General features: G+C 43.5%; 4 protein-coding genes across 15 annotated transcripts in view; 1 reads left to right on the forward strand and 3 right to left on the reverse strand.

Moving 5' to 3' along the window:
* The first annotated feature begins 6167 nt into the window (after positions 1 to 6167).
* On the forward strand, positions 6168 to 7264 carry LOC115758256. Of its 2 annotated transcripts, XM_030698824.1 has the most exons (4): positions 6168 to 6265; positions 6324 to 6402; positions 6455 to 6707; positions 6775 to 7264. In XM_030698824.1, the coding sequence occupies exons 1-3, from the start codon at positions 6263 to 6265 to the stop codon at positions 6700 to 6702; spliced, it is 330 nt and encodes a 109-aa protein (XP_030554684.1). In that variant the 5' UTR covers positions 6168 to 6262; the 3' UTR covers positions 6703 to 6707; positions 6775 to 7264. The 2 variants fall into 2 exon arrangements, with proteins under 2 accessions (XP_030554684.1, XP_030554675.1); XM_030698815.1 differs by having other exon boundaries at positions 6169 to 6265; positions 6455 to 7264.
* A 377-nt stretch (positions 7265 to 7641) lies between these two features.
* Positions 7642 to 22077, reverse strand: part of LOC115764876 (serine/threonine-protein kinase N) — a 41865-nt gene continuing 27429 nt past the window's right edge. For 4 of the 11 annotated variants that reach the window (XM_030708192.1, XM_030708183.1, XM_030708174.1 and 1 more), the window contains 7 exons: positions 15059 to 16375; positions 12729 to 13442; positions 9322 to 9924; positions 8894 to 9265; positions 8726 to 8833; positions 8519 to 8659; positions 7642 to 8439 (listed from right to left, as the gene is read on the reverse strand). In XM_030708192.1, the coding sequence (XP_030564052.1) occupies positions 8296 to 8439; positions 8519 to 8659; positions 8726 to 8833; positions 8894 to 9265; positions 9322 to 9924; positions 12729 to 13442; positions 15059 to 16375 (3399 nt within the window). In that variant the 3' untranslated portion in view covers positions 7642 to 8295. Of the gene's footprint in view, positions 8440 to 8518; positions 8660 to 8725; positions 8834 to 8893; positions 9266 to 9321; positions 9925 to 10041; positions 10213 to 10285; positions 10601 to 11811; positions 11921 to 12728; positions 13443 to 15058; positions 16376 to 22077 lie in introns of those variants that run through there. The other 7 variants (XM_030708216.1, XM_030708209.1, XM_030708166.1 and 4 more) reach the window with 6 other exon arrangements.
* On the reverse strand, positions 11152 to 11879 carry LOC115764945 (60S ribosomal protein L17-like). The gene has a single exon (XM_030708266.1). The coding sequence runs from the start codon at positions 11799 to 11801 to the stop codon at positions 11241 to 11243; it is 561 nt and encodes a 186-aa protein (XP_030564126.1). The 5' UTR covers positions 11802 to 11879; the 3' UTR covers positions 11152 to 11240.
* Positions 17035 to 20007, reverse strand: LOC115764937. The gene is made up of 3 exons (XM_030708253.1): positions 19473 to 20007; positions 18990 to 19403; positions 17035 to 18932 (listed from the first exon to the last, which is right to left on the reverse strand). Exons 1-3 carry the CDS (start codon positions 19707 to 19709, stop codon positions 17313 to 17315), a joined length of 2271 nt encoding a protein of 756 aa, XP_030564113.1. The 5' UTR covers positions 19710 to 20007; the 3' UTR covers positions 17035 to 17312.

The raw sequence follows: 22077 nt of genomic DNA on the forward strand, positions 1-22077 counted from the left end.
CGGAGACAGTGCCCCCTCGAAAAGAAGGCAATGAATTGTGCTCAACAGGATAACGTTTCGTCGGGAGGCAGGGAAATTGCGGTGATTGGAGCACTTGAATTGCGGTCAGCCATCAAAATGGGCTGGGGCTCGTCCGCTCCGCAATGACATCCTTGGCCACTAATTACGTAAATGAATTCTGTGGCAAGGCAGCAAGTAGTCAACTGTGCCTTGTGCCAACGTGCAACATTTCCGGCTGACCCAGCCGCATGCCGTGATAAATGCTTGCCTCGGACTGGACACGTTTTGGGGTAGCAACAGGACAACAATTGAATGCCGCATACAATGCTGTCTGGCTGAGCTCCAGCCTGCCACTTGCCACTTGCTACTTGCCGCTTTCTACTTGCCGCTTGCCGCTTGCTGCCGCTGCTGCATTGAAAATTTGCTGAAATGCGAAACGCGCAGCTCAAACAGAAGCGCTCAACTCAAGTCAAGTGGAAAATGAAAACCGATGTTGTTGTTATGACAATTGTCAAATGTTGTTGTTGTTGTTGTTGTTGTTGCAATCGTTGTGCATTTGTGCCTGGCAGAAATACTGCAAATTCAATTGTGCCGCATTATCTGTATAATTTGCTGCATGCTCCACATTTTTGTTGTCAGCTGTTTCGAATACATTTTCCCTGTTGTTTGCTTCAATGCACCCAAGCTGCACACACACACACACACACACATACATTCTCTCAATAAGCACATACTCATGTTGTACCCAGAACAAATAAATTCAATTTGCCACAAATCCAAAACAAAAACTTGCCAATAAACCAAAATTTATCAGGCTAATAATTGTTATTGTCATATAAAATTATTATATGTGAATGCGTGCAAGTATGTGCTTTCGCCTGCACACATATTTGCATATTAAACGTTGCTGACACAAGATGCATCTGTTGCATAAATAAGTTAGAGCATGACAATCTAATTACATTATGTTGTTGCAACTGATGCATCGAGGCGACTATTGAGCTTGAAGTCAACTTTGTAACGTAAATCGACAAGAAGACTGAGTATTATTTCATTTAAATTTAAATAATGATTTATATTGAGAATATTTTATACTATTTAAATACTTGTAAATGCATAACAAACTGAAGGAAAATGAAGTTGAAATACTCAAAGAAAGTTTTTATTTGAAAGCTTTTTTCAAAAAGAAAAACAAATCTATGTTAATTTTCTATACTATATTCAATACACGGTGATGTTGATAAGATTTGGCAAATACATTAAAAATAGCCTTAAAGCCTTAATTAACTTTAGTCGAATACAGAAAAGAAATACGTTAAGCTAATTTCAAATTCTTTATTAAAATGAGTCGAAGCTTCAATCGCTTTAGTTGTATAATGGAAACATAAGCATAAGCCTAACGTGAACTATATTTGATACAACCAAATTGTATTTTGGATAAACAAATTGTTGTTATAGTACTCTGAGTATGAAAGTCTAACTAATACAAGTAATAGTAAGTGTTTGTGGAAAACGAGGTTCAGAAACCGTACCCTATAGTGAAGCATTGATACTTATACAGCTTGAACCGGAGCACGTCTTCTCTAGCACATATCTGACCAGCTCTAGCCTCTAGCTAAATGATGGTTTTAAGCCAAGTATCATGAAGATAAAGGTTGAACAGAAATAGTCACATATATATTCCTTGTTGCTTGAGAAATAATCAAAGTCGGTTTTGTTTTCAAGCATCCAATTGCTTAGAATAATTTGGCTTACGATTGAGCAAAAAGTATCATCGATCGATATCTATATATTTCACTCAAGTATCTCAAAGTAATCAGATAATGATTAGTGCTTTTGCAATGCAATTACACTGTCATTGCCTGCTTGGGCGTGCTGGGCATGGTGGGCGTGGCGAGCCAAATAAATTGCTTGGGGTCGAAAAACGAATCGAGTAGCTTCAACTCGAATCAATTGCAATCGAAGGAATCGTATAATTAAATCAATTGCAGACTTGCTGGCGTCTCAAGCGAAAGACAATGTCTGACGGCGTCTGTGGCAGGAGGCAGGAGGCGGGAGGCAGGAGGCGGGAGGCAGGGCCGAGGACGAGGGCGAGAGCTAACCGGGCGTATGCGCGATAAGCAAAAGTTGCATGGGGCACCAAAAATCCTGTCGTGTCATGCAATTATCGAGTTTTAATGAAATTTCACGCACAGTCATACAAATCCATTGAACGCAAAGCAACCAAAACTAAAAGGAAAAACGAAAACTGCGCTTAAGTGAAAAGCGCGTCAAGTGGCTGGTGGTCAGTTCTGGTGGCTTCCTCTAATTACCCGCGACACTGGGCCGGCATAGTTAATTGCATTGCCAATGATGCGGCAAAAGCATTTTGACGCACAGCTCAGACAATGCAACAAAATGGAGGGGGGCCAAAAGCCATTAAGTCATTAATGGATGCTTAAATTGTGATTAAAGTTGTAAAAGGGAATTTCATGAGCTGCCAGTTAAATAACTGTTGCCACACAAATTTGTGTGCGTGTGTGTGTGTGAGTGTGTGGAAAATTGAATAGCAGTCGCACAAGTACAAAATGTTGGCAAAAAGTTTAACAAGTTTTGCAGCTGTTGTGGCGTAATTAGGCCATATTCGCATTGAATTGCAAATGACATTAGAAAATTTGCAAGTAAAAGTTTGCAGCTAGTCGAGATTGGGCGGAGTGTGTGTGTGTTTGTGTGTGAGGGGAGGGGAGGGGAGCGGAGCTAACGAGTTTCCAACTGTGCGTCGAAGCCAAGTTCTGTCGTTGTGTAAATTAAATAAAACATTAATTGCTTGCTTACGTCACGTAATTTACGAAAGCCACAGTCGCAAGCCAACATTCGAGCCAACATTCGAGCCACATTCGTGCCACATTCGGCTCCCCGAGCAATACATACACGCCACAGCGACACGTACTGCCAATAAATCTCAATTGATCCCCGCGGTGTTGTTGCAAAAGTTCAATTAAAAGTCTCCCCGTGGCATGCCTCAAAGTGCCCAGGCCAGGGCACACACAAACACTCACACACACACACACACACACACACACAACTGTTGCCCCATTGGCAAACGGCTGCAAATATGCTAAGTGGCCAAATGTGCGCACACTATTTGCATGCACTGTATGCCACATGTTCAGTGTCCTCTGTCCAGTGGGAGCAACAGACACAGTCAGCATACGAGTCACATGCTTCACCTCATTATCTCCTCCTGCTGCTCCTCCTCCTGCCACTGCACCTTCCTGTCCGCTCAGGTAAATTGTTGACCCAACAAAAAGTGTTGCACAGTTATTAGCGCGCCATTCAAGTTTATTGGGCCGCTTGCAGTTTTAATTAAAGTCAAAGCAATAAAAAACAGTGCACTCAAGCGCAAATTAACCCGATGCTAATGACACCAGCTGAAAGTTGAGCTTCAATTTGTTTACACAATTTGGCAGTAATTTAAGCTGAAAGCTTACGTCGCGCTTAACTGGCGCTTGCTTGTAGCCTTAATACTTAAAGTTGGGAAATATTCAAAGCTGAATGTTGAGCTTGGTTTACATACTTTGGAAAGTAAAAGCTCCCATTACCCTTTAAATGCGCTTGAATACAACTTTAATATTTAAAGCTTGCAACTTTCTTTATCTTTAATGTAGCTTAATTTAATTAAAGAGCATGTGCCAAGGTTTTAAGTGCATTTCATAGTGTTTTTATGTGCATTTTAAACCGGTAAACTATTTTTTCTGGATTTTTTTGAGTGGTACCTATTGACGTTTAACTAGTTATTAATCTAAACTGATATTTTGAAAGCACATTAAATTAAGCAAAATACAAAAATTGTGAAATTTAATTTCACTTCTAGCTTTAAATAAATTCTGTATAAGCTTTAATCTGCATTTGCTACTAGATATTATTTTGTATCCCACTTTCAGCAGGTGTCATTGCAACTTAATTGAATGTTGCATGCAGAAGTACATATACATAATCAGCATGAAGCCATAAACGCTCACATTTTGGCTGCCGAATGGTTATGACTACGAGTTCATCTGACTGACCAGCAGAAATGTGAGTGTGTGTGTATGTGTGTGAGTGTATGTATGCGTGTGGATAAGCGGGCAGCAAGTGCAAATAATATTATGCTTAACTGCACGCACGCACATGTCCAATGGTCAGGACAACATGTCTGCAGAGTATAGAGTCCGTGGCATGGGTGCACGGCACCGGAAGCGGCTAAGGACAACACGCACAACTTTGCTTGGCCAAACAGCATTAAGTGACCGCACGTACGCACACAGGACGACAGGCAGGACTGCGTGTGCAAGTGTGTGTGTGTGTGCATGTGTGTGTGTTTGCAATTGTAATAACTGTTGTTCCGTATCGTTGTCGTAAGCTGCCTTGTTTGCCACTGTAATTGCCCAGACTGCTTCAGCTCCTGCTGCTGCTTCAGCTCCTGCTGCTCCTCCTGCGGGACCAGGCACTGCCATTGACAAGTTCAATAATGGCCATCGACCGCAGCATCTGGTTTAGTTTGCTGCCTGCTCTTCAAGCTGGCAACTTGGCATTTGGTTTCAGTTTCAGTTTCAGTTGCAGGTAACCCAACGGCAGCCAGCCGAGCGCCTAATTGAATAGCCTCTCCACTGGATGGTGGCTACAGTGAAACATTAACTGACATTTGAGCGAACACTAATCTGCATAGACCATGCAGCTCGGCAGTCTCTGCCAAAAACTTACTTATCGTAGGACAACCAGCTGAAGATAGAGACCACACACACACACACACACACACACACACACACACTCGCACACAGGCACACACACACATTAATATGCTGTTGGCGCACATGTGCAAATCGCTGGCTGCCAAACCCTTATCACATGCACAGAGAGTCCGGGCACAAGGACTGGATTCAGGCAGCCCTTTTGCTGCTTTGCATGCATATCCTGGCCCATTCTCCTAGCTAACTGCATCTATTTAGCATAATTTGTAGTCTTGTTTTTTTCCCCCTTTATTGTTGTCTGCAACGTCTGCGAGTCGAGTGCGCTGCGGGCGAGGAAAATGGGAGCAGGAGAGACTGAAAAACTGGCATCTTGGAAGTCAAGTGTCAAGTGCCCAAGTTGCGCAGTTGGCTGAGGCAAAGACAATGTCTGGCGCTTCTGTTTATGCACATATATTTTCTTTAATCGATTGTTAAAGCAATAATTTCATATTATTGGCGTTAGGAAAATGTTGTTCTATAGCAAAATGATATTAAGTTACACTTTTATAGCTTTAAAACTAAGCAACTGGTTTGGGGAGATTAACAAGTAACTGTACTTTATATGTATACATACATAGGCATACATACAGCACAATAAAGAGCTTCACTCACCCGCTCTCTCTCTCTCTCTCTCTCTCTTCTGACTCTGTGGATCTCTATGCATCAAGTGCATGTGCACGCCATATTGCTTTTATTGAAAAATCTTTCGTATTTTACCGATTGTTAAAAACACCTTCGTGAGCACTGTTCGTGTGGTAGATATACTTAACAAACACAGATTAGTAAATTAACTTAACAAACACATACGACACCAACTTATAACGTTTAACGATAATTAGTTAATTACACTTTGTCAGAAATAACGACCGACGAGCAGAACCAACCGATCGCCAGGACAGACACGCACAAACTAAATTGCCTAATTAAAACCAACAACAACTAGAAGCACACAACTCTTTTAGAAGTTACGCTCACGCCACAGCTAAGATAACGGGATCAAAACCGTTACGGCCAGCAGCGCGCTCTCTCGGTCACAACTCGCTCGCTCTCTGAATTTCTCAATTAAATACACATTTATTTCTCAATAGGTTGATTCCTAATTCATCACTCACATGCACTCTCTCTCTCTCTCTCGCTGACGGCGCGGTGATCCGTGCACAAACATTGCCTTCACTAGGAGTCTGAAAATAAATAAATTATTAATACATTATGCAATATGTTCGACATAAAATTATCAGCAAGAAAAGAAATAGATATTAGATTAAACACATATTTGTAATTATGGGAGGCGTAGGCACTATACTCACTTTGAACTTTCCGCCAAATATTTCGGCATTGTGCAACACTGCCATGGACTGGCCAATGCTGACGTCAGAAATGCACGAAACAGCTGTTTATCGGGCTTGCTTGCCGGTAGTTGTGCACGAAATGTGTCAGAAATTAGTTTGAAAACAAGAATTTTAACTCAAATTTGTGATTGTTAATACTTTAAAAAAATACGCAGTTTTACAGCTATGGTAAGTAGTAAACTAGCTGCGTTTTAAGCTTTTATGACATACTTACAAGTGCTTGCAGGATTTGGACACTATTTGCCCCGATTTAAATGGCTTGACACGCGCCTTAGCCCAGATAGTGCACAAGGACTTAACAAATGGTGAAGTAGTTTAAGTAATGTTTATTAAGCTATGACTTATTCGAGTGTACAGATGAACGCCTGAACAACATACAGCCGAAGTTGGAGCGGGATACGGGCGAGTTCTATTGGAGCGCCCAAAATAAGGAGCAGCAGCAGATGATGGCTTATATCCCCACACAGCACTCCAAGGATCTGGACTTTGAGCTGATAAAAGTGCTGCAGCAGAAGCTGTTAAACTGCATTATCATTGTGGCCATTGTGGATACTACCGGCAACATTCTGTACTATCAAATGACAGAGGGCTTTAAGGAGAAATAGTTTGGGTATTGCGTCCTTAATCTGGTTATTATTCGCAAATCTCTCAAATTTCAAACCCAAAACTTTCTATAGGCCCTTGTCTTTTTAGAGGAAAACTGCATTTATTAAATAGCGATAGATACATTTATTCAAAATCATATCATAGTTCTGCATAAATAACAATTATGTGTATAGCCCCAGGCTTTGGGATGCCCCCAAGTCCAACGACAATAACCGAAACTATCCCAAAAATAAATACCTCGAGGCTGTGCACATAATAAAAATGACAATAGATCTCGCTGCATTCCGGCGCGTGTATAATCATAATTGTAATCAATAATCGTAATATAATTATCTTGACATTATTATAACTTAATTTCAATTATCGAATGCTACAACTTAGATACAAATTAAAATTAGATTAATTATAGCATAGATATCTTAAGTTTATCAACAATCTGATTGCATGCAATTGAGAACATTTTGCTTGGGAATTTCTCAAACATTTCACTGCGGTAATTTTTGTTTTTTTGTTTAAAGCGTGCACCCGCATACAAACAAATCATTTTTATAAAAAATTAAATCAAGTTTTTAAAAAATTGTTAAAAAATGCTCAAAGCAATACAGTTTTTATGTTTGTTGTTTGTTTTTTAAAATACAATAATAAATAACAAGTGTATAAGCATGTATGTATATAATTTAAAAAATAATTAAAATAATATATATTTCAACTCGGGCAATCAGGCTGAGCAGCTAATATAGAGGCGGAAATAAAAAATATACAGTTTTTTGTAATTGTAAATATTTTGTTTTAGGTGCGTACATGTATATATATATATATATAGATGAGCTCTTTAAATATATTTTTATATGTATGTATAATTAATTAAAGTGCATACACAATATTATGACTTATTTCATTTTGTTCTCTCAACATTTTAAATGTGATTTGTATGTTTTATATGAAAATAGGTATGCATGTTTGTGGGTGTGTGTGCTTATGTGTGTTTGTTTGTTTTCTGCCCTAAAACTCATCTACTGGCGCTTGTAAAATAGCTGTGTATACATATCGTTCTCTTCTTTCTCAATTAACATCTATACAAAATATAGAACCTGGCTTTCTTTTCTTTATGTTAACAAAAATCTGTCCAAAAATTCTACAACATTGCATTTAAGGCTTTCGAAAGGTTCGTCAGACTGTTCAATATATTTGATTAGGAAATTATCAACCGAAACAAAATACAATTCACAATTTGTTAACCCCTCCGTGACAATGTTTTGGGTGTATGTATATATAGTAGATATATTAATTTAGCAGCTGTCGTTGACTTGATATAATGTATATATGATCGATATATGTATGTATATGATTGATGATGCAGGTTTACATTTATGTAGAATATTCTAGGCAATTTGGTCAATGCTTCTGAGCAACATGCACAAGGTTTATACAATATATTCACTACAGATATATATCTATATATCGGGTTTCATCCTCGAATTCTCATGTGGCTAAACAACTCGCTGCACATGTTTAAAAGCATTATTCAACTTATTTAACTGAGCTAGGCCCAGGGCCGTTGCATTAAGACTAAGAGAGGCGGTGAAGAAGCATTAACACCACTCGGCTGTGTATGAAAAGTCCTGGAAAAGCAACTGCTCCTCGTCGGTTAAGTGTCGCGGCTCCTTTGGCGGCGTTAGCTGCGCCTTCTCCGACGTAAACTCCTCATCAAAGTTCGACACATCCTCCAAATGGTTCTGCAAGGCATTAATATTATGTGTTTAGATTGTTGTATCAAGCCAGCCAGCCTTTGGCGTTGAGTGGCACAACACTTACAATGGTAGGCACAAATGGAGGCTTGACTTTACGCAGCAGTAAATCGTCCCAAACGATGGAGCGGAAGAACGCCTGCTTCTTGACATCCTCCGCATCGCGTTCCGATGAGCCCAACCGACGCTCCGGATTCTTGCGCAGCAGCTGCAAAGTTTAAGATTGAAAAGTTAGCTAAATGCAACTTGATTATAATCCATTTTTGGCACTCACCCGGCGCATGACGGCTATGGCCTCCAGTGAGAGGAAACGCGGATAGCGCACCTCATCGTTAACAATTGAATCAAAGACTTCCTCTTCATCGTCGCCGGGGAAAGGTGACTGTAAAAGGAATATACAATTGAAAACCTGTTCAATTTCAACATTTGCCAACACACTCACCTCGCCCACCAGCATCTCAAAGATGAGCACACCGAGTCCCCACCAGTCGACAGCGCGTGTATATGACGTCTCGGTTAGCACCTCGGGCGCCAGAAACTCGGGCGTGCCGCAGAATGTGCCGGTGCGATCACCAAAGCCCATGCCCTCCTTGCACAAACCGAAATCGGCAATCTTTACATAGCCATCCGTGTCGAGCAGCAAGTTATCCAGCTTCAGATCCCGATAGATGATCTTGTTCTCGTGCAGATACTGCAGACCCAGCACCACGCACGCCGCATAGAACACAGCTCGCGGCTCCAAAAATACATCTGTGTGGATGTGCATCATCAGATCACCGCCGGCGGCGTATTCCATAACAAAGCAGACGTGTTGCTAAAAGCAATAGAGGTTTAATTATAGATGAATTATAATTTCAGCTTAACACTTACCTCGGTCTGGAAACACGAATACAAATTGACTAAGAACGGATGCCGCATGGCATTGGCCACCTCAAAGATGCGCTTCTCGCTGAGCAGCGACTCCACCTCGTCGCGGGCGATTATGTCGCCCTTCTTGAGCGCCTTGATGGCATAGTACTGATTGTTGCTGCGCAGCTGCGACAATATCACCTTGCCAAAGTGCCCACGGCCCAGCACGCTCAACAGCCGGAAATTGTCCATGGACAACATGCCAGCATTTGGTGGCGCTTGACCAGCACGCAGCGCCTCATAGCCGGCTGTCTCGCGATACTGCAGGCCACGTGCCACATTCCGCCGGCCGCTGGTGGAGGCGCCCGCTGCCGTGGCCTTGGCTACATTCAGCTCATATTGATTGGCATAGATGGGTTGTTGTTGTTGTTGCTGCTGCTGCTGCTGTTGTTGTTGCTTGTCCTGGCGCTGAGCGGGCTGCGGGAATTGTGGTGGAGCGACGGCCGCAGCGCTGTTGCCATAAATTGTGGGCGTGGGCGGCTCCTGTATAATGGGCGAGGACTGCACATAGGCCAACTGCTGCTGCTGTGTGCCCACATAGAGCTTGCCCAGCTGCGGTATGACCTATACGAACATGAGGATTGGTTAATGCAATTGTAAAGCTTCATTTATTTATAGTTAGTTAGTTTTTTGTGCAACTGCAAAAGCTCTGAATAATCGCTGTAGATGGGCAACTTTTACCTCGTCGAGCGGTTGAACAGACTCAACGCTTTCTATTAAAACACTTTCGATAGCTATAGGCTCCGCTGTGGCATCCTCTATGAGGCAGCTGCCGCTGCTGTTGCTGTTGCTGCTGGATGTTGGTGCCGCTTCAAGGGGTTCGATGGTTATGTGTACAAGATTGATTTTTGCCTGCAAGAGTTTTGTGTTTTATTTTGTTTAGAGTAGGAGAAGCCAAACACGACTGAAAACAAACAACACATACAGGTGCGGGGCTTGTTGTTGTTGCTGTCAGCACCAGCTGTTGCAGCGGCCTGGCCAAGGCCAATTGATGAAATTGATGTGAATGTTGTTGTTGTTGCTGCTGTTGCTGCTGCTGCTGCAGCGCACACACCTGCCGCACCAGCTGCGCAAATGCCTGAAGTGTTGGCAATAACATTATGGCGCTTCCACCATAACGACAAATTGTTCGATTTGCGGCGCTTGGCTAACAACAACTGAATAAGGCAAAACAACGGGTGGCCAAAGTCATGACCAGAGAGGCCAAAGCAATTTTTTTGGACACCTTTTTGCGTCGCCAAAGGTCTAAAAATGTGCTAAGTACTATGTATAGAGCATATATATATACATATATATACTATTTTGCAACGTGAATTGGCATTAAGAAAAAAAGAACATAATAATAATAATAAAAGAAAATAAGACGGACAAAACTCTGACGTTTCGCTTAGGTGCAATATGTGAGGGCAACACAGGGTGACAAACATATACAGGGTGACACTGTGAGGTAAGTTAGAATATAAAAGACATTTGCTGGCACGTGAAATGATTGTTTGTTGTTCCCATTCGAATGGCTCAATATAAACTTGTCTATTTCAAGCACTTAAATCGTCTCATTTAACATTTCATTTTGCACACGTTATTTATTTATGATTTGTCGCGGGTTCCTGCTCTTAAATTGTCAAATTTATACGCGACACAGATTTTGGCTAGATTTCAAATGTTCACTCCATGCACCCTATGCAAGGGCATATCAGCTAAGTGAGTGCATTTGACGCTTATCTATCAGCTGTCTATTAAAGCAAGAACTGTTAACTCAACTTCCATATAAAACCTTAGTTAAATGTGTTTGTAAAATTGTCCTTGTATTAATTATATTCATGCAGTAAGGGACTCGAAAAAAAAGAGTTTCTGTTGTTTAAAATCGGACTGAACTCATTTTATTCAGAGCGCAACATTTTTTCCTTTTGGCGCTGCAGCTTCTTCTTGGATAGCTTCTTCTTCGTGGGCTCATCAGCGGCGACCTTCGCAACGACCTCTTCCTTCTCGGTCAGGATGACCTCGACGTGGCACGGCGACGACATGTAGGGATTGATGCGACCATGGGCACGATACATGCGACGACGTTGGCACTGAGCGCGATTCACCTGAATGTGCTCAACGACCAGGCGATCGGCATCGAGTCCTTTGTAATCGGCATTAGCTTCCGCGTTGCGCAGCAGCTGCAACAGAAACTCAGCCGACTTCTTGGGCCAGCGACCCTGCGTGGTCTTCCACTGCTTGGCCTGGGCGCAACGGCTGACGCCGCCAGTGGCACGGCGGAAGGGCACGCACTCCTTCTGCTCCATGACGGCTTTGAGGAAGCGCTGGGCACGACGCAGCGGCATTCGCTTGATGGCCTGGGCGGTCTCGTAGGTGTTCTTGAAATGGACACGTAGATTGGGACCACGTGCCTTGCACGACTTGGTGGCGTTGTCTGGTTCACGCGAGTAACGACCCATTTTTTTAATAGCTCCTTTAACGTTTACGAATTGGAAGTAAGAGACTTCACCCTCTGAGGAGTTCTTTTATAGCTTTTCTTGTGATATTTTTTGCAGAGCCTGCTTGACAACTGTAATATCTAGATGTCAGAAGAGTGGTCACCTTTACAGTAAAACTCTAACAGAAAAGGTTGGTCTTCTAACAGCTGTTAATCTAATGTCCTAGCAAGTTATTTTTTATTAAAAAGCACCTGACAATTGTTAACAGTATAATTCGCCGTAAAGAAGTCAAAAAGTCGATGAAAATATCGCAAGTATCGATGTTTTTGTGACTATCACTTGAACGATTCTTTAAAGTAGTATGTCAAACACTTTCTATGCAATATTCAGAGCTTTCGTTGGGTTAGATTAATAATAGAAATAAACTTAATTTAACAAATTTCTACAGTTAAAGCTGCGCTTTTCCTCTGGCGCCTAGTTAGCTGCATTATTTTATAATTACATGAACATGGCAAGTGCTGTTAGTTAAACTAAATGTGCAAGTGCTGTTAAAGCTGTGTAATGTTCAATACTGTTAATTTACATGTAAATGTAAAGTGTTATGTAAATAACACTCACTGTTGTGTTGCTGTTAATGCGCCGTTGTATTAACATAACATAGCGCTCAGTGTTGTGTGTGAGTGAGTGCATTTATGCACACGAATAAAAGTTTGCGTTAAGGCGAATTTAGGGTGAATGCAGGAAGTTTGACAACAGATAAAGCTGAAGTAGCTGTCAAAGGGACATTAACAGTAACAGTAACAGTAACAGTAACAGTGACAATAACAGAACACCAACAACATGAATGATAAATTAGTATTGGACTGAAATAACAGACAAAAAACGAAACCATAAACCAAACCATAGCCGAAAAATTAAACAGGATATCAAATGAAAAAACCTCCTAACCTCCACACAGAAACGATCGCCGGCACTGGAACTGCGGCTGGACTGCAGTCCACCGCTGTACAAATACTCATCGTCATCCTCGGGATACTCAACCAGTGGCGAGGAGGGCATGGTCTCCTCATCATCCGCACGCCGGCCCCCAACGAGCACCACCGGCGGCAGCGTCAGCACTGGACGATGCATTTGCTGCTCCACCGCCGAGGTGGAACCCCTTGACGGAGTTGGCGACTGTTTGGGCACAGCCGAAACAGCTGGAGGCGACTTCTCAGGCAGCTGGAACTGAAACGGGTTGCGTATTGGTAAGGAAAGCTCGCTTGCGCTTAGCCTGTGCTGCTGCTGGTCATGGTAAGTATGGCGACTGGCGGGCGGCAGAACATTGGTGGTTAGTTCAGGTTCAGGTTCAGGTTCGGGTACGGGTTCAGGGGGCGCTGGCGGCGACTCTTGCATGGGCATTACGGTCTGTATCTGCACGATCTGCAGCGTTGCCGTGCGATCCAAGGAATTGGTCAGGCGCGGCTGCTGTCTGCCCGGCGGCAGCTGATCCATTTGCTGTTGCTCCCGCTGCTGTTGCAGCTTCTCGAGCAGCTCCTGTTCGAGCTGCAGCTGCTCCATGGGCCAGCCGGGCGATTGTTGGGTGTGCAGCAGGCGGCGCAGCGTGTTTGGATGTGATTCCATTTCGGAAAGGAAGTCAAATTCATGCAACGCGTCCTGCAACTGTCGGCGATTAACGGCATCATGACAGGACACACACACGGGCACGCGCACGCGCAGTCAGGCAAAGCATTAAGCAACAGCAGGCAAGCGGAAGAGAGTGGAAGAAAGCAGACAAAGAAGTGGGAAGGATAAGCTCACGACTGTTGATAAGAAGTTGAAAGAGAGGCGACAGACAAGAGAATCACCAAGAATCACAAGAAACCCCCACAAAAATATGTGGGCGACATGAGGCAGAAGAGAAAGCAAGACACAAGAGAGAGAGTTGAATGATGATGTAGAAAGTTGAAGAGATGAAAAGAAATGATGCAAAGAAAGAGCAAGAAATAGATTGCGACTTTGATCAAGAGGAACAGAGGGGTGGAGAGAGAGAGAGAGAGAGAGAGAGAGGGGGGGGGGGGGGGGGGGAGAGAGGGAACTAAGCGTGGGCAATATGAGGAGGGGTTTGGGATATTATGATGTTCTAAGGCTTAGATAGCACTCTGATTTTGGGAACTAGTTCTAAAGAACTACATCTAATGAATAAAAAAACCTTTTGACCAGAGGGGAGCTTAGCTTTTGATAAACCAAGATGTTCCTTTGCATTTAGATAGCACTGAGATTTTGTAAGCTAGTTCAAAAGAACTAAAATAAACGAAAAGTCAACTGCTAAACTACGAAGTATCTAGCTCTGAACGCAGCAGGACTATCATGAGTTCTCTTAGCTTATTTCAACTAGTTCAAAATGTAGCTGAAAAGTGAACTTAAGCAAGCAAATAATATGCAACCTTTGAGTCGGTAAACCAACTAATTTTATTTAAAATAGAACAATATTGTTATAGTGTTATGCAAAACAGGCAAACAGATTTATGAAACTAGTTCGAAATTTGGCTATAATATTGTTTATAGATTTCGATGAGGCGAACAATGCATAAATTATTTTCGATTTTTGTTCAGATGACCAACTATATATAGATCAACAACGAACTTAAGCTAATCAAAAGCTTAAAAAAGTTTATAAGTTCTGGAACTAGTTCAAAGCAATGTTTAAAGCAGAGATTGAGGCTAGCTCATATAAAATCTTCCCTACCTAGGTCAAAAATAACAATAAAGACCTGCGACAAGGCTCTAATTGTTTAACTTATTAAAATGAAATAGTTGACTTTTATTGTTTTTAAAAAACCTACTCGCTTTAAAAGGTAATGATAACGAACAGGAACAGACAGAAACATATAGTTAATCATATTTGGATACCAAATTATGAATATCAGCAGTCAATTTAGGGTCAATGTGGGGTTCTGTTCTGTATGGAGTTTTGGTTGCTAATCAGATGATATATGTCTATATATGTACAGTTACAAAATCCAACACCAATGCGAATATGACCAAACACAGGCTATATAGACATGGGATGGGCTATACATGAGTGTGGATAATTATACAGAATGAGGCAGCTCTGGCAGAGGCACAAAGATCAAAACAGCTACAGAATTACAGCTATATAGGTATCCAAATATATATATAAATATATTTAGATATATATATATATATTTATATGTATAGTAGGAGTGTGTATATATGTATAGGTAAGGAAGGGCTTTGCTATACAGTTGCCAGGCATAGAGTATTAAGCTGCTTACCTCCTGGTCCAGCACTGGGGTGACAGACTTCAGCACGGGCGGCGGCGGCGGCGCTGTGGTGGGCGCGGCAGTACGTCCGGGCGGCGTCTTGCCGGGCATTTGCAGGCTTAGCGAATTGGGTCTAGCTGCATTGGGTGCAATGACGCTGCTCGACGCTGGCTGTGGCGGCGGCGGCGTCTCTGGCGGCAGCACACTAATGCCCTGCATGTGCATGGAGAGCGGACGCAGGCCGCTCAAGCCGCTAGCTGCGGGATCCGGATACTCGCCAGGCGTCTCGACGTGCTCGTGCAGACCGGCATCCGGATCGAATTCCATGTTCTGGGCCTGTTCGCCCGGCGAATACGGTTCAGGCTCGACGGCCAGCGCATCTGAGGAGGGCGTGCGCGATATGGGCGACTCAGAGCCTCGCGAGGCGGCACTGCTGGGCAACGGCGAGGAGGCGCGACCAGTGATAGCAGCTGCATTGCCAGTGCCCATGTGTACATGATTGGGTGCATTGCGCTTGAGCAAACGGCCCCAGGTGGCCACATTGATGTTCATTTGCTTGGCGCGCGGTATATTCTTGGCCTGCTGGCGATTGAAGATCATGCGCTGGCGTCGCAGCTTGGGCTTTTGCGAGATCATCGGATTAAGAAATTTGATCTCGGCAAAGAGCAAGCCCTGCGGCTCCAGCTGCAGCGCCATGCCGTGACGCACATCGTCAATGAACTCCTCCAGGCGCAGCACCTTCACAGCGCACAGGGAGCGCCAGTCGCGCCAATAGACGCCAATCTCCAGCTCCCGGGAGCGGTCTAGATCGATGGAGAAGCGCTGATCCCAGGCCTGCTGTGAGCAGGGCTTCCAGGAGGTCTGTCCCACGGTAATGTTGTCCAGCTTAATGGCAGCCATAATTTCAATCGATGTCTCATCCTTCACCGAATAGCTCTTCGAGCTGCTGCGCGAGGTGACGCCCTTGACAAAGCTGCGCAGATCACCCGGACTGGAGCTATTGTCTTTGTCGCGACGCGAGCGCCCAGGCACATCCTCCAACAGATCCTGACAGCCCATTAGACGCACCTCCAGCTTGCCCGTCACACTGGCGCAGCGGCCCAGCGATGATACTGATTGATACGACTTGCCACCGAGCAGGCCGCCCGGCCCAGACTGCAGCGATGTGTAGTGCACAGGCGCCGGCGATGTCGACTGCTGCACAATTTGCAGCTCCTTCTTGAGCAGCTGGGCGGTGGGCGAGTCCGTGGGCAGCTCCTGGCGTCGCAGCTCCAAGGAGTAGCGTAAGAGATCAAGTTTACGCGATGATTCCGACAAACGGCCGTGCGCCTGCAAAATAGAAATACAATTTTCAATTTATTAGATATTTTATTGTTAAGCTTTTCTTGAGAATAAAAACAATATCATGTTTACACGCTACTTTATTTATTTCTTCATTACTTTAATATAAAACATATAAACTGATTCAGCGCACATTTATGTTTGTCTGAGGAACATTTGTGAACAATCTTTAACTTAAGTCTCTATTTCAAGGTAGGATTCGATCGGATTGGGTGGCGTAGATTAAGGGGCATAAGAACTTATGCAGAGTGTTAAATGCAAGCAAAAAAAATAATAAATAAATAAATATAGTTAACAAATTACTAAACTCGATTATAACCGAAGTTTATAGACCATGGCAGAGACTTTTTAATAAGCTATTAAAAACGCGAATAAAAAAAGCTATAAATATTTTTTGAAAAATATCTACAAAATCTTTGAGGAAAATGTATGGAAGAGGATCAAAGTCCACTTATAAAGCTTGAAATTAAATTGTATGTGTTATCTTTTGATTCATAAAATCTAGTTGAGAAATTCCTTAACATAAGTACTTCACAAAAAATGTTTAAAATGCAAAAGTATCAAAATATCAGAATATTTATTAAAGTTATTTATTTAATTATGTATATATAAAAAAAAAAATGAATTTGTTTTTGTCCTTCGATTGAGAAACTTGTTACTGCATTTAGAGAAATCAAACGGATTCGAGGGATTTCCTATACTTTCTTTATGTGAAGAAGAAGTTATAGAACAACTTTCATTAACTTTTTCAACTTAAGTTTCTCTATCCCATTAATTCTTTTCTAAATCAAGTTATTCTAGTTATCGTTTCACAAAGAATTCTGATTAACTCACAAGCAGACGTACGCATTATTAATCTTCCATAACATATTTCAGGCTCTGCCATGGTTTGCTTTTAAACATTCAATTCCTAAAGCTACTCCAACTATGGCTGCGGTCGTCGCAGCATTGGGCGCTCCCCCAAAGAGAAGGCGCGTCCGCGCAGCCGGAAACGTTCGGCCAGCCAGCGCTGGCAGCTCTCGCATTGGCAGTTGGGATTCTTGGTGGGTCCCACGTGATGGCCCGGCTTGCGCATGGCAACCACATTGCCGAAGCGACGCGCCTTCTCCAGATGCTCGTGCGTGTAGCCAGAGACAACGGTGGAGGTCTCGCTGGCCAAGCTCGGACTATCGCGTGAGATCTGAAAGCGACGCGCGGGCAGCGGCGAGGGCGCCACGGAGTGCCCAAAGGTGGTGGCCGATGTGGTGCTGGGTGGTGCCTCGCTGCCGCAGCGCAGCACGGTGCTGGCCGTCGAAAGCAGCTGCGGTGAGCTGCGCTCCGAGGAGGGCGAACCAGGCGCTGCCTGTACGCTGAGATTATCGCGCGCCTCGCTCTTCCAACGATAGCCGGGATGCAGGCGCCTGAATGGATCCATAGCCGCGGCCGCAGCAGGTGCAGCTATAACTGGCGCCGACTGTGGCGGCTCAGGACTTGCGGGCGGACCAAAGAACTGCAGAAAACCAGGTCGGTTACGTGCAGTATGCGACAGCTGCTGCAGCTGCCGGCCTGGATAGGTATTGTAGCCAAGATTGCTCTCCGAGAAGCCATCCGATTCGGAGGGCAGCGTACCGCTGCGCTGGAACGAGCCACGCTGCGAATGCACCTCTGTTATGGTCGTCAATGGATGCGGATGCGGCGAGGTGGAACCCGGCGGCATTGCCTGCACCTGCTGCTGCTGCTGCTGTTGGTGATGCTGTGGCAGCTGCTCTGCGGAGTGTTGCCGTGACCAGAGCCGCTCCATTTGCCGGATGCGCACGCGATCCAGCGAGTTCTCATAGTCAAAGCTGTCGGATTTGGTGAGCGCTGCAAATGCAGCATGGCCGGACGTATCCACCTCATCTGTGTCCTTCCACGAGGTGTCCACACAGTCGCCAGCCAAGACGCTGGACACGCTGCTGCACGTGGCATCGCGCGCCATGGTCGAGCGTGAGGAATTGGGATACGCGCCGCTGCTTTGTGTCTCATCGCTCGGCTGGCGCATATATTTCTGACGCAGATTCGCCAGCTTGGCGGCACGCTGATCCCCGATGTGCTTGCGGAACAGCAGCTGCTTGGACTCACTGACCTCCTCAACGGTGCTGCATTTGGTTATGGCATGCCCCAAATTGAGCTTCTGCTGTTGCTGCTGCTTCGCGGATGGCAGCGGCGACTTCTGTGCCAGGCGACGCGGCAGGGCGGCGCCCGAGATGCGCTGATGCCGCAGCAGCATCTGCTCGTTGTCCAGCACCGTTTGCGGCGTCGAATTAGAGTCCAGATCGTACATATGATGCTCCTTGTTGTTGTCCGAATCGGAGCTGGAGGCCTCGGCATCCGCCTGTTCCTCATCCTCCTCGGAGCCCGTGCAATAGACATCAATGTGCACGGTGCGCGGCTTTTTCTCGCCCAGATTGGGCAGTCGGGGCGTCGCCTGAGACGTAGCCTGAGACAGCGGCGGTATGCGCGACATCGAGGCCGACTTGAATGTGGACGAGGGCGTTACAGGCGTGGGCGTGGGCGAGTAGGTTGGCTGCAATATGACGCTGATGAGTCACACAAGATTTGGGCTATACGGGCTCTCGCTTACCACATAGGTGTTCGCCTCCTCCGCATGACGCCTGTTGGCAAAGTTCATGAGCCCCTCTGTCGTGGCGCGTCGCTGTTCATAGGCGGGCCGACGCCGCTGTCGCTCCTCCGAGTCGCTGGTCTGTGAGCAGGCATCGCGCAGCTGCTGCGCATGCACCTTGCTGTGATAGACAAAGGGCTCATTGAGTGCCGCCTCCAGCTGTTGCTGCTGCGGCAGAAAATCCGCCACGGCAGAAACGACAATGTTGCAGGTGCTGCGGCAACGCGTGCCGCACATCTGAGCCGTAACCCCGCCGCCGGGCGTCGCCTCACCCGTTGGCTGTATGTGTCGCGAGGCCTGCGGACTGCCAAAAGCCGAATCCGCATAGGTTGTGGCCGAGGAATTGGTGCTGCGAAAGCTTGTCGCAGCCGTTGCCTACGATTTGTTTTCGTTAACTTTTGCCTCAATTTATTAATTCAACAAAAATTTCAATTAGCAGCTTACCTTCTCCGGCTCTGTTTCGTGCTCCTCCGCGGTTGGCGTGCACAGCTTGTATACCACTCGCACCGGATGCAGTGGCTCCTGTGCGCTAAACTCCCGCTGCACTGGCTCACCGCCCGCCCGCGCGAATGTCAGCTGTGCACGCACTGTCCACTCGGCGGTCAGCTCATGAGGCAACGGCGAGGGCAGCGGCTGCGAGGGCTGTTCACCCTCCGCTCCGCGATTGATGCTGCTGCTCATGATGCTGGCCCACCTTTTAGGCACACATGTTTTCTTATTTCACGTTGCCTCAAGGTACCGCTCAATTTCTATATACAACACACGATCTGCACAGATACGCGGCATATAGTTTTTATAATTTTTTATATATTCTTCTAGATTAAGCTAAAAATACAACACAAATTGTTGCTCTTGATAGTTTGGCAAACATACACGCACACGCACACATACAACAACATTGCGAGGGCGGTTCCATAGAAGGTAAACTTTTCATAAATCCATTTTTTAATAATCCCGAATCATATTGATTTTCATTAATATCCGTAAGATCTAGGCTTCAGCTGATATATTTAATTGCTTTCTTTATAATAAACTCTAAGATCTATAATAGAAAAACTGACATACTTCATCCCTACATATGAAAAATTTGCCGAACTTATATATTTTCAAACAGTTCGATTAATTTCTTACAGATAATTAAAATCCATTTTTTATTATATTTTGCTAGCTCAACGATTAAACTCTTTTTACAAGTTCCATGCTTTGGAAACTCTCAAGCTTTGGCAAAGAAAAAGATGAAATATTTAATAATCTGATCATTTCTGACGGCTAATTAAAATCTAAAAGGAAAAAATGCATATTTCGAGTTTTAAAAATAAACATCATAGACAATTTCTAGCATAAAATTTATGGTTCCTAATAATTGGCTGCATATGACGTACATATTGCTAGCTGAATCATCAAATTCGAAATAAACGAAAAACGAGAAAAACGAATTTTCAATTTTCAATCAAAAGACGAAAAAAAGCAGCAAAAATTGTTGAATTTAATGAGCAAAAAGCAAATTTAATTTTTTGTAATTGAAACGATTGAAAAGTATTTGCCAAATCTTAAAAACTGAAAACTGAAAGCTTGTTCTAAACTAAAATTCTGTAAGAAACCTAAATGCTTCTTGAATCTTTTACAACTTAATAGTTTTTTGTTTCATATATTTCTATTTATTTAATTATATTCTTCTTAAGGACACGTATTTCTCTCTTTAATTAATTTGTATTTAATTTTTAATGCCGCCCTCGTTTCGTGGGCGATTTATATTCTTATTTGTGGCCTTTTGATACGTTTTATTATGATCTTTTATTCATTTTTGTTCTTATTTCTTGATTTTTATTTTAATTTTTTATTTTTAGCTTCAATCAGCCACGCACAAAAACACTTTCGATTTTATATATGTTGTTGTTTATTTTTTTTTCTTTCTTTTTTCCACTTGGCATGTAAAATTGTGTTTCTAATTTTATGTGCATTTATTTATAAATTCTCTCGCCGTTTATTGTTGCTGTATTTGTTGTTGTAAAATACTAAAAATCGCAAGATGACCCCAAAAGCCAAATCGCGTTAACCACGCACGAAAATAAAATGCAGCTCGCAAACAAGGCAAAAAAAAAATACAAATTTAAAAAGAAAAAAAAAATTACGCAATTTTTTTTTTGAATGGGAATACAAAAAAAAGAAGTTAAAAAACTTGAAACACGCTGCGTATGCGTAATGTTTCTTTTTAATGCCTGGAATTCGAGTGACGTCGTGTGTGTGTGTTTGTGTGTGTGTGTGTGCTGCTTATGGGTGTGCGTGTGTTAAGCGTTTATAGTTTATGCGACGATCTCTTTTAATTACATATGCATAAAGTTTTAAACCGACAAAAAAAATATGCACCAAAAGTGCCGCAAACCAAGAAAAATAATTAAAAATTATTTTAAACAAAATTAAATAAAAAATAAAAAACGACACGCGGCAAACAAAAAGAAAGCAAACGCAACAACACGCGCACGTAGCGGCAACAGAACTCAAACTGAAATGCGTGAAAATTCGCTAGAGAAACAATTTTTCCGCTTTCAAACGGGCAGCAGGCAGAACGCACACAGAATTTGGCTGCGCTCTCTTCACGAATATATATATATATATATATACATATGTACATACATGAAACTATATAGATATAGATCGTAGAAACTCTATATGCATATATGTGCTCAGCATAGTTCTATTAATGTTTAACAAACACACGAAAGCGAGCAAAGGGCATTTGGCTGTTGCCTTTGTTTATCGCCCAGGAAACATTCGGAGAAACATCTGTCGACCGTTTGGACCCCAACGCATGCCCCCCATGCATGCATCTGTTGTTGTCAAAAACTGCACTTCAGCCAGAATTTTCATGCCGCCCACCCTCGCTCGGTCGCATCATAAAACAAATAAATACGCACTGCAAATAGAATGGAACACGTATGCTCTATATAGGCCGGCCACATTCGCTGTTGTTATTATTTTTTTTTTTTTTTTGTACATATTATCCAATAGGGGCAGCTTCTATTGGAGTCAAAAAATAAAGAAGTAAACG

This window comes from Drosophila novamexicana, unplaced genomic scaffold, assembly GCF_003285875.2.
Source record: "Drosophila novamexicana strain 15010-1031.04,08,12 unplaced genomic scaffold, DnovRS2.1 tig00000008-arrow-pilon, whole genome shotgun sequence".
NCBI lineage: Eukaryota > Metazoa > Arthropoda > Insecta > Diptera > Drosophilidae > Drosophila > Drosophila novamexicana.

Excerpts from the sequence above, each read along its gene's own strand:
- LOC115764937 (XM_030708253.1), bottom strand. The coding sequence starts at position 19,709 with ATGAGCAGCAGCATCAATCGCGGAGCGGAGGGTGAACAGCCCTCGCAG. Across the intron at positions 19,404-19,472 it reads ACGAAACAGAGCCGGAGAAG|GCAACGGCTGCGACAAGCTT; the intron begins GTAAGCTGCTAA and ends AACAAATCGTAG. Across the intron at positions 18,933-18,989 it reads AGGAGGCGAACACCTATGTG|CCAACCTACTCGCCCACGCC; the intron begins GTAAGCGAGAGC and ends GTCATATTGCAG.
- LOC115764945 (XM_030708266.1), bottom strand. The coding sequence starts at position 11,801 with ATGGGTCGTTACTCGCGTGAACCAGACAACGCCACCAAGTCGTGCAAG.
- LOC115758256 (XM_030698824.1), top strand. Across the intron at positions 6,403-6,454 it reads GCACAAGGACTTAACAAATG|ATGAACGCCTGAACAACATA; the intron begins GTGAAGTAGTTT and ends TCGAGTGTACAG.